We start from the raw sequence: 14,596 nt of genomic DNA, 5'->3' as shown, positions 1-14,596 counted from the left end.
TCCCCATCCCACGGAGACCCTCGTCACTGTCCTCCAGCTCTAACTCCCCAAATTCATCACCGTTTTGTTTGTATGCCGCCTTTCCATAGTTAAAACCATGCGCAAGGCAGTTTACAGCATGAAAAGATTCACATAATTTCCAGAAGTAGTCATAAACAATAAATAAAACACATCAAAAAGTACACAACAATAAGATCTAAAAATATACAAAAAAAATGTCAGTAACAGCAACAAAAATCTCCTAAACGATACCCTAGCCTGAGAGTGTTCAGCAACCTCAGCTTCTGTAGCTGGAGTCAGTCCTGGGCCAGGTGGAAAAATGCCACTCCGCCTCAGGGGTCTGTTCACTTTCTCCATGACCCCTCCACGACAGTCCTGCATCTTCCAACGTTCAGCTTCAAGTGCACGGAATCCACTAAAAGGGTAGGAAAAAAGTTTCACTTCTCTTTATGAACTGGATAAGTATATGCCTATCCATTTAGAGCACCTCGCTGAAATTCTCATTGGCTTCTTGTGTTTGGCTCCTGAGATTATCACCAGCCTTTCACCCTCCCTCCTCCCTCCCGCCCACCTTCTTGCACACAACCCTAAGGACTAGAAACTTGCAATTTAATTTGTCCCCGTCTCCCACAAATGGAAGATAAAACTTTGTATCTAGTACCTGTTTCTGCTCTTGTATGGAATTCATAGCTCAGGATCTGCTCAGTGTAGGAACTTGGTTGGTTCGTAATGGAAGCAAAGCTGTTGTTTCCAAAGCCCGTTAACCGTTTCAGGTCCAGAGCTGCAGATGGTCCTCGTTGCCTGTGGTCCTTATACCACCTCGGACAGCATCACCTACGACCCCATGTTGGACCTGATAGACGTTATTAATAGAGACAAGCCAGATGTTTGCATTCTGGTAAGGGCAAAGCGTCTGTGGTTGCTTTATAGAAGGGCGGGGGACCCATTTTCAGCCTGAGGGTTTGATTCGCTTGTGGGCAAACTTCCAGGAGCCACATACCAATAGTAGCCAAGGGGTGGGCAAGGTGGACAGCCAATGGCATCGTTTCTCTCCCCTTTGACCAGCCTGAATCAACACAGGGCCTACATGCTGGAGAGACAAAATGTGTTGCCCTTGGCAGTGATATAGGGGAGGTTCTAGAAAACTCCACTCGTAGAGAGACTCTTCCCCTATGGACAGACACAAATAGAATCAGTTGCACATGTTGTTTCGAACTACCCCTGGTATCAAACAGTTTGATCTAAGTTCATTAATCAGTTGGTTGTTAGCAGGGAGAGGCATTCAAGCGAATGCAAGGTAGCCTTCCTTATGTTTACTCAGGATGGGGCTAAGACGGAGATACTAGCTAGGTTTCTGCAACACGCAATGAGGATTCGCGAATGCTATACAACACTAACTTAAGTGTTAAGGTAAAGGTAAAGGTACCCCTGCCCGTACAGGCCAGTCTTGACAGACTCTGGGGTTGTGCGCCCATCCCACTTAAGAGGCCAGGGGCCAGCGCTGTCCGGAGACACTTCCGGGTCACGTGGCCAGCGTGACATCGCTGCTCTGGCGAGCCAGAGCCGCACACGGAAACGCCGTTTACCTTCCCGCTGGTAAGCGGTCCCTATTTATCTACTTGCACCCGGGGGTGCTTTCGAACTGCTAGGTTGGCAGGCGCTGGGACCGAGCAGCGGGAGCGCACCCCGCCGCAGGGATTCAAACCGCCGACCTTTCGATCGGCAAGTCCTAGGCGCTGAGGCTTTAACCCACAGCGCCACCTGTGTCCCATAACTTAAGTGTTAGATGCAGGGTTTTATTTCTCTTTCTTAATTGGTTTTTTTGTATTAAACCCTACTGGAATCTTGTACATATGCCAATAAGGGTTTGAGAATCTGGTGGCAAAAATCGGGCAGAGCAATGGGTGAAGCTCTTAACGTTACATTTCAGCCAAGCAAAACACTCAAGGAGGATGTGGCTTCGAGAAGCGTCCTGAGGGCCAAATGAAGAGGCAGGGGGATGCATTTGGCCCCTGGGCCCTAACCTCTACTATATATAGGTTATCAGTAAGTGGTTAGTTGCCCATCTGTGTCCTCCTCAGCAGCCAAGGATGAGTAGTTGAAATAAATGAAATGGCAATAAATAATGGTTGCTGGTTGTGATACTGTTCTAATGACGGAGGGGAAGGCAGAATAATTAAAGTCATCGAAGCATGGGAAGTCAATGTCATGCTTATTGCATCTGGTAAATGTTAGAATTTTTTTTTTGGGGGGGGGAGGAAGCAAGTTTTCCTGTGACTCCATCCTTGTCCTGCTACCTTTTTATTAATTGAAGGGGCTCTTAAGGGACCTTGATAGGTTTTTCAGAAATGTTGGTGGCGCTTAATTAGGGCCTTGTCGTCCGCTCTTTGACGACCTTCATTTCCTTTGATTGTTTTGCAGCTCGGGCCTTTCCTTGATGCAAAACACAAGCAAGTTGAGGTAAGTTCAGTGAATGGGGAATGGATTTGAAAGTTCATGTCTTCTTTTTTCCTTTTTCCTTTAGAAACCCTGCTGACTGTGTGTCCCACACTTTCCCTTTTGGAAACCAGTTGTGTATGGGGATCCCTGATTCTTAAAGCAAACGTCTAGTGCTTAACACAGTATTTTCCAAACTAATGACAAATAGTATTTGCATGTATGTGTGTGTGTGCACGTGCGCACGTGTGTGTGTACACATTACCTTTTCCTTAGATTAAAATCGGATGCACATTTTGTTCACAAACTACATAGATCTACTCCAGAGATATCCAAGGGAGAGTTTTTTCATTTATTTGGGAGACATCCAGGGCCATAGTTTGGAAAGCAGGACTTGCAGGAGAAAGGTTTCTCTCAAGGAACTTCCCAGCTTCTCATTTAATTTTCAGATTTCATTTAAAAAGCAGCAATCTAGAATTCTTCCTTGGCAGGGGCATAAAAGAGGTCCGCTGTGGTGTAGTGGTTAGAGCGCCACACTAGGGCCTGGGAGAGACCAGGGTTCAGATTTCCCACTCACCCACAAAAGCCTGCTTGGTCAATCTCTGTCTCTCAGCCTGGTCTACCTCACAAGGTTCTTGTGAGGATAAGATGTAGACAGGGAGAACCATGTCCACTTCCTTGAGGATTCTTGGAGGGAAGGTGGATTATAAAGGTAGCAGTAGTAATAATAAAAATATGCAGCCAGTACTCTTTCCCAAGTCTCTAGAAAACAAAGAAATGCAAGGTTAATTGTACAGTGGTACCTTGGTTCCCAAAGAATGTTTTGGCTCCCAAACGCCGCAAACCCAGAAGTGAGTGTTCCGGTTTGCGAACGTTTTTTGGAAGCCGAACGTCTGACGCGGCTTCTGCTTGGGTGCAGGAAGTTCCTGCAGCCAATTGGAAGCCGTGCCTTGATTTTTGAACAGTTTTGGGAGTCGAATGGACTCCTGGAACGGATTAAGTACGAGAACCAAAGTACCACTGTATTAAAAAAATTAATTTGATCCTCCCTGCTAACATTTAATTAATTTCTTAGCCCCCTTTTGCCATAAGGTCTCTGGCAAGCTTTATAACAATGGGATCATACTATATATATATATATATATATATATATATATATATGCCAAGTAAAGCAGTTCCAAACAGAATAGTGTAGATGAAACAAATGGAGCAGGGTTCTAAGGAAAGGTGGAGGTGGGAAATTCCTTAACTGCTCAGGGCCAGGGTAAGAAACTATGCAATGAAGGTGCCAGACACGCCTCTGTAGATAGGGAGTCCCACCATTGGGGGCTGCCACAGAGAAAGCCCTGTCTTGAGCCGCCATTCTCTGCACTTCCGAGGGTGTTGGAACTAACAAGAGGGCCCATCCCTCTGATCACCCAAAATGGGGGTCTATAAGGATGGAGGTGGTCTTTCAGATATTTGAGGTCTAACCATGAACTCATTATCCTGTGTGGATCTTGCCAATCTGGGGTCTCTGGCATGAAAAGATCTTCCCCCTGGTCTGTAGTTGGATCCTCCTTAACTGGTAACACCGGGGATTGAACTTGGGATGTTCTGTATGTGAAGCGAATGCTCTGCCACTGAGTTCCTGTTCTTCCTCTGCTTTTTCTTCTCTCCCAAGGACTCTCAGCTCACTGCCTCGTTTGAAGATGTCTTCAAGAGGTGCATGAAGATGATAGTCGAAGGGACAAGGAGGTGAGAACAAGAACGTGAGAAGAGCCCGTGGCCCATCTAGCTCAGCCTCCTGTATCTCGCAGGGGCTCATCAGATGCCTCTGGGAAGCTCGAAAGCAGGACAAAACGCAACGGCACTCTCCTCACTTGTGGCTCAAAGCAGCTGGCATGCTGCGAGAGACTGCCTCCGACAGCGGTTATAGGACATAGCCCCCATGGCTAATAGTAAGAAGCAGGGTCCAATGGGGAAGGAATGGTTCACACGGTAAATAATTATCTTCTGGAACTCACTGCCACTAGATTTAAGATGGCCCCTAGCTTCAGTAGAGGTTAAGACCTGGAAGAATGGTGGCACCAGGGACCCATCGCCATCTCTTGGCCACAGAAACCAAGTGGTTCGGAGGCAGTGAGAGCTGTTGCCTTCGGGCTTCCCTTGTGGGCTTTCCTGAAGCAACTTGTTAGGTGACAGCTCCCTGGATTCTTTGGGGGAAGCCGTTAAAGCAGTGTAAGAGCGTTTTAAGTGTATAGTGCGGAGGGGGCCTTAGCTCTTCTGTTTCCCGACAGTGCTGGATCGCACCTTGTCATCGTTCCTTCGCTGAGAGACGTCCACCATCACTGCATCTATCCCCAGCCGCCTTTGACTTGCGAGCTCTCGAAAGAAGACAAACAGGTGCTTCCTACAATCCAAAGGCAGTGCCTTTGTTTCAAGTTTTTGTGTCTGTGTGTGCACAGCTGGAATATCTGTATTTTGGCTTGTCGGGTGGAGGTTGGTGGCTTTCAAAGCCTGGTAGGAACCCTGAAGTTTCTCAGATGCTCTGTGAGGCCAGAAATCAGCCTTGTCCGTCTGAAGATATCAACTTTAGCCAGAGTGCCTTCCGTCAGCTTCGGCTGGTGGCTCAGCTACGCCCCTCTCTGGACAGAGATAGCTTAACTATTGTTGTCTATGCTCTGGTCACCTCAAGGGTAGATTACTGCAATGTGTTATACGTAAAGCTGCCTCTGAAGATGGTTCAGAAACTTCAGCTGGTGCAGAATTCAGCATCCAGGTTGCTCACCGGAGCAAGACGGTTTGAGCATATTACACCAATCCTGGTTCGACTGCACTGGCTACCAATTAGCTTCTGGGCCCAATTCAAAGTGCTGGCTTTGGCCTATAAAGCCTTAAACGGCTCAGGACTGCAATACCTCAAGGCCTGCCTCTTTACATATGAACCTACCCGGACCCTGAGATCATCTTATGAGGCCCTTCATATGCCTCCTCCTTGAGAGGTCCAAAGGGTGGCAGCACAAGAATGGGCCTTCTCTGCAGTGGCTCCCTGTCTGTGGAATCCTCTCCTCAGGGAAATTGGCCTGGCACCTTCATTATACACCTTTAGGCGCCAGGTGAAAACGTTCCTTTTTAACCAGGTCTTTGGTTGATTTGATTGACATACTATGCCCTTTTAAAATGTGGGGTTTGAGGGAGGGAGGGAGGGGTTATGTTGGTTGTTTTTATTTTTATTAATGGATTTTGTGGTTTTTATATTTTGATTTTGTTCCGTAAAGTTCCCTAAGATCTGCAACTATATGAATTTTAATGATGATGATGATGATGATGCAGGTCTCTGCCCCAAGGGACTCAATCTGAAAATAAACATAAAATCATAGAGGAAGGAGAGTGAAACAGAGACAAACAGGGGAAGAACCTGTGATTAACTCAGTTACATGTGCTTAAGGCTTAGCTTCAGTAGGGTATACCTTACACCAGGCTTCCTCAACCTTGGCCCTCCAGATGTTTTGAGACTACAATTCCCATCATCCCTGACCACTGGTCCTGCTAGCTAGGTATCATGGGAGTTGTAGGCCAAAAACATCTGGAGGGCAGAGGTTGAGGACGCCTGCCTTACACCTTTACCTGAGAGGTCTACATATGAACCTGGTACTGAGTCGGGCTATTGGGGTCCATCTAGCTCCATATTGTCTACACTGACTGGCAGCAGCGCTCCAGAGGTTCAGGCAGTGAATCTTCCCCAGCCTTACCGGGAGAAGCTAAGCAAAGCTGATGCTCTGGCACTAAATTAAGAACTTTCCTGCTTCAAATGAGTCCCCCCGCATGTTCAGTAAATGGGGGGGGGGGCTAGCAAGGGTGTTCCTGCTGGCCACGCCCCTCCCTTCACTAAACACATGAAGGATTCCCCCCCCCTTCCTTTTCCTTTTAACACTCCTTGTGTGGGTGCATTCTGCATGTGCAGCATTTAGCTGGATCCCGTGAAAAAGCTCCATCTTCCAGAAGGGGGAGCTCCCAGCTGAAGAAAAGGCACCGTGTTTGCACTGCTGTAGACTGTGCTCTTCTGGGCAAAGCCTGGTGTTTTCCTCTCGCTCCTGACGGGAGTTTGGAGGTGCTTTTAGTGAACTCTCAGGTTTGGTATGGGGTAGTGGGGAGACCTGGAAGCCTGTATGGCTTTTCCCCACAAAGAAAAAAGTGTGCTCATCGGAGCTGATGAGCTCTTTGCTGTGCTCTGAAAAGTCTTCTGTTTAGACCAGTGCTTGGGTCTCCAGCTGTTTTTGGTCTACGATTCCCATCATCACCTACCTGGCAATGATAGGTAAAGGTGATTTGCATTTAATTATGTAGTTTTATGCTCTACTCAGAGCTGACCCACTGAGATCAATTGACACGGGTCCATTCAATGCAGTAGGTCTATGATTGGCCTTCTCCGGGGTTTCAGATAGGGGGCATTCCCCATACTACCTGGGGAGATGCTAGGGATTCAACCTGGGACCTTCTGAATGCAAGGCAGATGCTCTGCCACTGAGCTACCGCCCTTCCCAATCTTTGCCCATCCAGCCCAGTATTGTGTATTCGAACCAGAATCGGCAATCTAAAGACTCAGGCAAGTGCCTTACTCTTCCCTCCCACAAGGGACTCCTTTCCTGAGCTTGGGGAAAGAAGTGAAGAGAAACAGGATGTAGCTGAAGGGTGAGGCAAGGCTGTGGTTCTCTCTTCACTCATGAAAATCCAGCTGCTGAGAACTGCAGGGAGGGGCGAGAGTTGTGCTGCTTGGCCACTGTGTGAACAGGATAGTGGGCTAGAAGGGCCCCCATTGGCCTGACTCAGCAGGGCTCATGTAGTTCTAAGGCTCTGGATAGAGATGGAGAATCTTAGGCAGCAAAGGGCTTCTCAGCTGTCCCAGAGTCCAGCTGCGTGTGTGTTTTGGTTATAGTGCATTTGAGGAAGCATAGAGCGCATTCCCAGTCGGAGCCCCTTGGCAGGAAGTCCTGCGTCTTTTACTCTTCAGCAGAAATACGGGGGTTTCCCTGGAGCAGCTTAAGCTTTTCCCACCAGGAACCAAATTTGTCTGTAGCCTTTCTGAATGTGTCCCTTCCTTACACACCTCCTTACTTGCCTTATTTGCTTATTGAAAGATTTTTACCCTACTCTTGGCATATGAGCGTCTGAAGTGCGCTGCAGCAGGATGAGGCCAAAGGCCCACTATAGTCCCAGCGTCCTGTTCTTATAGTAGCCTACCAGATGCCTCTGGAAAAAGCGCCCAAGCAGGAGCTGCCCGCTTGTGATTCTCAGCAGTCGGATACTTCAGGACATACTGTCGCCAACAGTGGAAGTTGAACATGGCCACAGAGAGCCTTATCCTCCATGAATCCTCCTTTAAAAAAATAAAAATAAAATAAAATAAAATTTTAAAATTGAAACTTTTCAATCTAGAATACAATAAAAGCCAAACTAATCTAAATAAAAACAAAAGAGAAAGCAGGAAACAAAGTGAAAAAGGAAGGAAAGGAAGGAAGGGTGGGAAACAAAGTGACAAAATAGAAAAAGGGGAGGAGGAAGAAGGAAATAAGCCCTCTGTCAGAGTTGTATCTTAACCCTTGTCACACACATAGGGCAGTGTGTAGGCTTCTAACACACACACTTTATTTTCAAAACAGCCTTGTGAGACTCTAGGCAGAGAGAATGTTGCTGCCCAAGTCCAACCAGGAAATTTCGTGACCTAGTGGGAATTTGTACCCAGGTCTTCCCCAGCCTTTGTCTGACATCATAACCACTACACCACAGTGGATAAACCGGGATTATCCCCATTTCTTCCCCCTTGGTGGTATTGGATACTAATGTGGCAGATGAAGAAATACTGTATTTACCCAAATGTAATGCACACCTTTTTTGGCCAAATTACGTAGTGAAAATCAGGGCACGCATAAGGTTTGATGGTGCATTTACATTCACCAACAAATACTTTTTTGGTTTCAAGATTTTGAAAATTGAGGTGCGCATTAGATTTGATGCCGCATTAGATTCGAGTAAATATGGTAACTGAGGGGAGTTAATATCAAAACACTTGTAGTGATCTATAAGGTAGAGTCTACGTTGGTCTCATTTTACAGATTTTTAGTGTGAGGCGGTTGGGGAATGGACCAAGACCATGAAAACAATTCTCTTGAGGCTACCTGAAAATGTATGATTCTGACCTGGTTTTTCAAACTCTGAGAATCCCTGGGCTGTGCTGTGTCTCTTCTCTCTGCGCCCCCCTCAAAGTAGTGAGGAAAGAGCTTTGTAACTGCCTCATCTCTTTAGGCCCTGACACTTATCCTGCTTTAAAAATAAAAATAAAATCTGCTGTGCTTTCTACTTGAATGCCCAATTTGGGAGCTGTTTGGTCAGCCCGCACAAACCCTCTCTCCCCTTTTCTCCAATTCCAGAGGGTTCTCTTCGTTTCTGACCCCTGCACCTTGGAGATCAACAGTGTGGTTTTTGGCTTGACTTCTGTGGACCTGGTCTTTCACATGGGCTCAGAAGAAATTAGCAGGTATGTTCAAAGCAGGGATGTAGATTCGCAGAACTGTAGAGTTGGAAGGGGACACCAAGGGACATCTAGTCCAACCCCTTGCAATGCAGGATGCTCTTAAACTCTAAAACATGAGGTGTGTGTATTTTTTTCCCCCAGCCTGAGGGCCGCATTGCATCTTGGCCAACCTTCCAGGGGGCCACACAACAGTGCTGGGTGGTGCCAGAGGCAAAAGTGGATTGGGCAAAAAAAAAAAGTAAATTTTACACTCCCTTTTCTATCCCCCATCTACACAGATAAAAGGCACTGCCATAGCTCATGGACACATTCCAGTGAGGCCAAAACCCTCAAGGAGGGTGTGGAGCAGGCCCAGTGAGGGCCGTGGGGAGAGTCCTAAGGGGACTGAGAGAGGCCTGCAGTCACGCCCCAGGCATGAGTCTTCCCACCCCCCACCCCCACCCCGTTCTAAAACCTTAAATTTCCAGCATTAAAATGAAGCGATTATTAATCACCCCCAAACACATCCATTTGCTGGCTGAGATTGTATTCATACTGGGAGGTACTGTGGTTTGGTGCTGCATTTAGCTCCTTGGTGTGGTCATTGTTCCTTGAGCAATTTTCTGCTTCTTTTTAAAAGGATATCTGCTGATCTTCAGACAGCTGTGAGCGTGGAAGATGTGATAATGGCGGGGGGGGGGGGGCGGGGATGACACAGCATGAATCAGGCATGATTCAGAATCCAAAAAGTGTAATCGCTCTGTGAGCAAAAGAAATGTCGAGCTGTGGAATCACATGGCTTGATGTCAGACAAAATTCCCTCTTAAGTTGCTAATGCCTTCCAAAGTGCAGTCCACATTTCTGCTGTAAACCCTTTGGATGTGTGTGTGTGTGTGTGTGTGTGTGTGTGTGTGTGCACTTGCATGCTTACTTTACAGTGAAACCGTGTTAGTAATTTTGATAGTGCTACAGGCTGCGTGTAACTTCTGTACGGGATGAGCTTTTTGTATCTACATTAAATATATTTATTGATACTTATCAAAAGATAAATATAATACATCAAAATACAGTGGTACCTCGGGTTAAGTACTTAATTCGTTCCAGAGGTCCGTTCTTAACCTGAAACTGTTCTTAACCTGAAGCACCACTTTAGCTAATGGGGCCTCCTGTGGCTGCTGCTGTGCCACCACTGCACGATTTCTGTTCTCATCCTGAAGCAAAGTTCTTAACCTGAGGTACTATTTCTGGGTTAGCGGAATCTGTAACCCGAAGCGTATGTAACCTGAAGTGTATGTAACCTGAGGTACCACTGTAAAAGAAATGCTTTAAAAATATAATCTAAAAAGAAGCAGAAGAAAAAAGAGAAAACAAGAAATGAAAGAAAGAAAGAAAGAAAAAGACAGACAGACAGACAGACATTGAGTTCTCTGTCCTCTAAATATAGTACTATTTTCTATAAGCCATTTTTTTTTCAATCTTTGTATCCATATGGATTCATTACAAGTTCATTTTTTCTATCATGCCGAAATGTCCAGAAGTTTTCAGTCCTTAATAAACTGAAGCTCAATCCAGCTAAGACTGAAGTACTGTTAGTGGGGGTTTCCCAGACCAGATGGCTGGGAGATTGCCTGCTCTTGATGGGGTTACACTCCCTCTGAAGGGAAGGGTACATATCTTGGAGGTGTATTCCTGGATCCTTCGCTGTCACTTGACGCTCAGGTGGCCTCAGTGGCACAGAGTGCCTTCCATCAGTTGTGGCTGGTGGTCCAGCTGCGGCACTTAGGCTGCCCCCTGTCCAGATAGCTGCTGCTGTTTATGTCCTGGCAACCTCGAGGTGAGATTATTGCAGCGCGTTACATGTAGGGCTGCCCCTGAAGTCAATTCGGAAAATTCAGCTGGTGTGGAATTTGGCAGCCAGGCTGCTTGCTGGGGCAAGACAATTTGAGCATATTTCACCAATTCTGGCCCGAATGCACTGGCTGCTAATTCAAATTGCTGCTGGTTTTGACCTATAAAGCCTTAAACGGTTGAGGACCGCAATACCTCAAGGACCTATGAACCTACCCAGACCCTGAGATCATTATGTGGTGCCCTCCTTCATGTGCCTCCTCCAGGAGAAGATTGGAGGGTGGCAACGAAAGAACAGGCCTCTGCAGTTGCTCCCCATTTGTGGAATGTTCTCCCCAGGGAGGTTTGGCTGGCAAACCTTTTAGGTGCCAGGTGAAGAGCTGGAGAGGTCACCTGCCTGAAAATCTGGAGAGCAATACAGTGGTGACTCGGGTTAAGTACTTAATTTGTTCCGGAGGTCTGTTTTTAACTTGAAACTGTTCTTAACCTGAAGCACCACTTTAGCTAATGGGGCCTCCTGCTGCTGCCGCGCCGCCAGAGCACGATTTCTGTTCTCATCCTGAAGCAAAGTTCTTAACCCGAGGTACTATTTCTGGGTTAGCGGAGTCTGTAACCTGAAGCGTCTGTAACCCGAGGTACCACTGTATAGGCAATACCGAGGGAGCAATGGTTTGGCTCCCTACATCCCAAATATGGTGTTCCTGAGTGTATGCAGAGTTCCTTCTGTCTTAGCCAATGAATCAATCGTCCGAATGGGTTGATCTCCAAACAAGATCAGAAAGAAAGAAAGAAAGAAAGAAAGAAAGAAAAAGTCTGTCTCACTTCAAAGTGAAGTTCCTGAGAAAATCTCTTGACAAGTGGCGTGCTTCAGAGGTTGGCTGGTGCCAGCCGACCATGGCCTGTCATTAAGTAAATCAAGCATCGCAGTCATCCTTTGCCTTGAGGGTTTGTGTCACATCCTCTCTTTTCCCTTCACCATGTGTTTTTCTTCTTTTCTTCCTCTTTTATGGGGAGACAGCTCCCCGTTTCTCAGTCAGCGCCATCGTCATCTGTTGGTGGCGTCACACATCTGAGCAAAAAACGTGCTGCGACTCGAAGTCATGTTTTTAGCCTTGTGGCACCAGTTCTCCGGAATTCTCTTCCCTCAGGAGGGAAACAAGCCCTGACATTATGATTCTGAGGGTCACTGAAAATCTTTATTTCATATGAGGTCTGAACCGGTGGTGACTGACCAGGAAAGAGACCTTCAGGTGTAGTGGATAACTCGACAAAGGTGTCTCCGGTGTGAAAGAAGCAGATTCCATGCTAGGGATAATTAAGAAAGGGGCTGAAAATAAAACCGCCTATATCACGCGATTAATGCAAGCCTGCGGTACAACTGCACTTGGAATTTAAAAAGAGGATTAGACAAATTAATGGTGGATAAGTTTATGTTCTACCTTGATAAACCTCTGAATACTAGTTGCAAGGGGGGAGAGCATGGTGTACTCATGCCCTGTTTTTGGTCTTCTTACTGGGATTTCTGGTTCATCACTATGAGAGCAGGATACGGCACCAGGTGGGCCTGATTCTGCAGCTAGGCTCTTTCCATTCATTTGTCCCAAACTGGCCTGTTTTTTTGTTTCCTGAAGTTTTTAACTTCTGGGTTTTTATGCTTCAGTACTGTTCATGACCTGTATTTTTTAATGTTTTATTTCTGTACACTAGTTAGATGTCCTCTGGAAGTATAGTGGGTTAAAATTTTTGAATCTCTCTCTCCAGCCCAGGCCTTCTCTCCTTCACATTGTCATCTTCTGTCATGTTACTTTATAACAAGAGAACAGGCCTTTTCGGTGGTGGTTCCCCTAGTGTGGAATGCTCTCCCCCTGGCGCCACCATTGCAATATCTTTAGGCGCCAGGCCAAAATATTCCTCTTTACCCAGTCTTATGGCTATAATCTATGACCTGTGGGAGAGAGGACTGTTATTTTGATGACTATTTTATTATTAGGCTGTCTGTCTGTATGCTTTTTATTATGTTTTTATCACTGGTGTTCTGTAATGTGCTTTAAACATTGTACACCACCCAGGGATCTCTTTGATAAAGGGCACTATATAAATTGAATTAATAATAATATCCTGGGAAAGAGGGGTTGATTATGAAGCCACTCAGAACTGTAGCTCTGTGAGGGGGATAAGGGTCTCCTGGCGATTCTCAGCTGCCTTAATAAACTACAGTTCCCAGGATTCTTTGGTGGGGTGTGTAGAAACCATAACTCTTTAAAGTGATGTCACACCACTTTAGATGCATAGTGGAGATTGGGGTGGGGGAGTTTGTAGATTGTAGGAGTTTGTCTCCCTGTCCCATGTTGTAGAGAGGGAAGGGGCACATAGACGTCACCTCACACTTCCTCCTTCAAAGGAAACTACCTCAAACACTTCCCTCACTGGAGGAGAAAGGCCAAAACATGCCAAAAATATCTTAATTGAATTAGTCCAGTTAGACTCTCTCTTGGGAGCTTCAAATTCTGCTGCCTTTCCTCCACTTTCTATAACAGGGAAACCAGTTCCTTAAACTTGCCCTGAAATACCAGGAAAACCGGCAGTTGGCTCTTATAACTGTCTTCTCAGTGCTGACTTTATTATTTTTAGATCTCCAGGGACTGTTCATTTTGGGGGAAAGAGGATTGCTTTTCTCCAGAATAAAGACAGGAAAGCAATGTTGTATCTCTTGGGGGGGGCTGCATTTCTCTCCTCTCTCTTTCCACCCCATGCCTCCCCTTCTCCTGATGAATATTAGGATCTAATGATTCAATAATATTGAAGGCTCGCCTCACCTCATCTGTGCCCACACAACCTGCTTCCGTCTGCAGAAGTAGCACTTTTACAAGTGCCACATTGTGTTCGTTCCACATCTGCAAGAAATCAACCCTTCAGTGTGGCAGCACCTAATCTCTGGAACTACCTGCCCCTTGATATTAGCCAGTTACCTTTGCTATATTGTTTTCAGTGCCTGCCAAAAAAAAATTTTTGTTTAGGCAAGCCTACCCAGATGTGTAATTTTGTCATGCAATTTTAATACATGGTTTTGATAAGTATAATTTTTAAATTACAGTGGTACCTCAGGTTACATACGCTTTAGGTTATATACGCTTCAGGTTATAGACTCCACTAACCCAGAAATAGTGCTTCAGGTTAAGAACTTTGCTTCAGGATGAGAACAGAAACTGTGCTCTGGTGGCGCGGTGGCAGCATGAGGCCCCATTAGCTAAAGTGATGCTTCAGGTTAAGAACAGTTTCAGGTTAAGAACGGACCTCCGGAACGAATTAAGTACTTAACCCGAGGTACCACTGTACTGATTTTTAAAAGAAGTTTAAAATTTGTAATGTTTGCTTTCATTGGTATATTTTGAAGAAAACTTTAGATTGTCTTTTGTAAGTTGCTTAGAGGTCTTTTTTGTTGTTTAATTAGGTGGTATATAAATCTTGTGAAATGAAAATAATATCTATATTCTCACAGTGAGTTGGTACAGAGAAAGGCAGGGGGGCTTCTCAGCTGCTGCACAGAAAGAGTGGTTTTGTGGCTGGAGCAAGTTCCTCTCTGCCCCCACAGATTTATGACTTGTCATGCTGCTGAAATCCCCCCACTTCTGCACAACTGTTAGAGAAAAGGTGGAGGACCTCTGGATCCTTAGCTAGGCCTGCCAAATGGTCCCTAATTTGGCCCACAAGTGCATTTTCTTCCATACCGCACCCACCTTCCCTACACCTGGCGTCAGCTGTGGGGCAGATGAAGACACAGCTCCCATTAGCATGGGCAGTGGTCAGAAATTATGGGAG

The 14,596-nt window shown here is 46.0% G+C and overlaps 1 protein-coding gene across 1 annotated transcript in view; it reads left to right on the top strand.

The window, feature by feature from the left end:
• Positions 1 to 14,596, top strand: part of POLA2 (DNA polymerase alpha 2, accessory subunit) — a 29,794-nt gene that overhangs the window by 9,401 nt on the left and 5,797 nt on the right. The window contains exons 11-15 of the mRNA XM_079957558.1: positions 774 to 898; positions 2,422 to 2,460; positions 4,100 to 4,173; positions 4,716 to 4,821; positions 8,847 to 8,953. Of these exons, the coding sequence (XP_079813684.1) occupies positions 774 to 898; positions 2,422 to 2,460; positions 4,100 to 4,173; positions 4,716 to 4,821; positions 8,847 to 8,953 (451 nt within the window). The remainder of the gene's footprint in view (positions 1 to 773; positions 899 to 2,421; positions 2,461 to 4,099; positions 4,174 to 4,715; positions 4,822 to 8,846; positions 8,954 to 14,596) is intronic.

This window comes from Podarcis cretensis, assembly GCF_951804945.1.
Source record: "Podarcis cretensis genome assembly, chromosome: 16".
NCBI classification, from domain to species: Eukaryota; Metazoa; Chordata; class Lepidosauria; order Squamata; family Lacertidae; genus Podarcis; species Podarcis cretensis.
The sequence above is the reverse complement of the archived record's forward strand: the minus strand, read 5'-3'. Positions and strand labels throughout refer to the sequence as shown.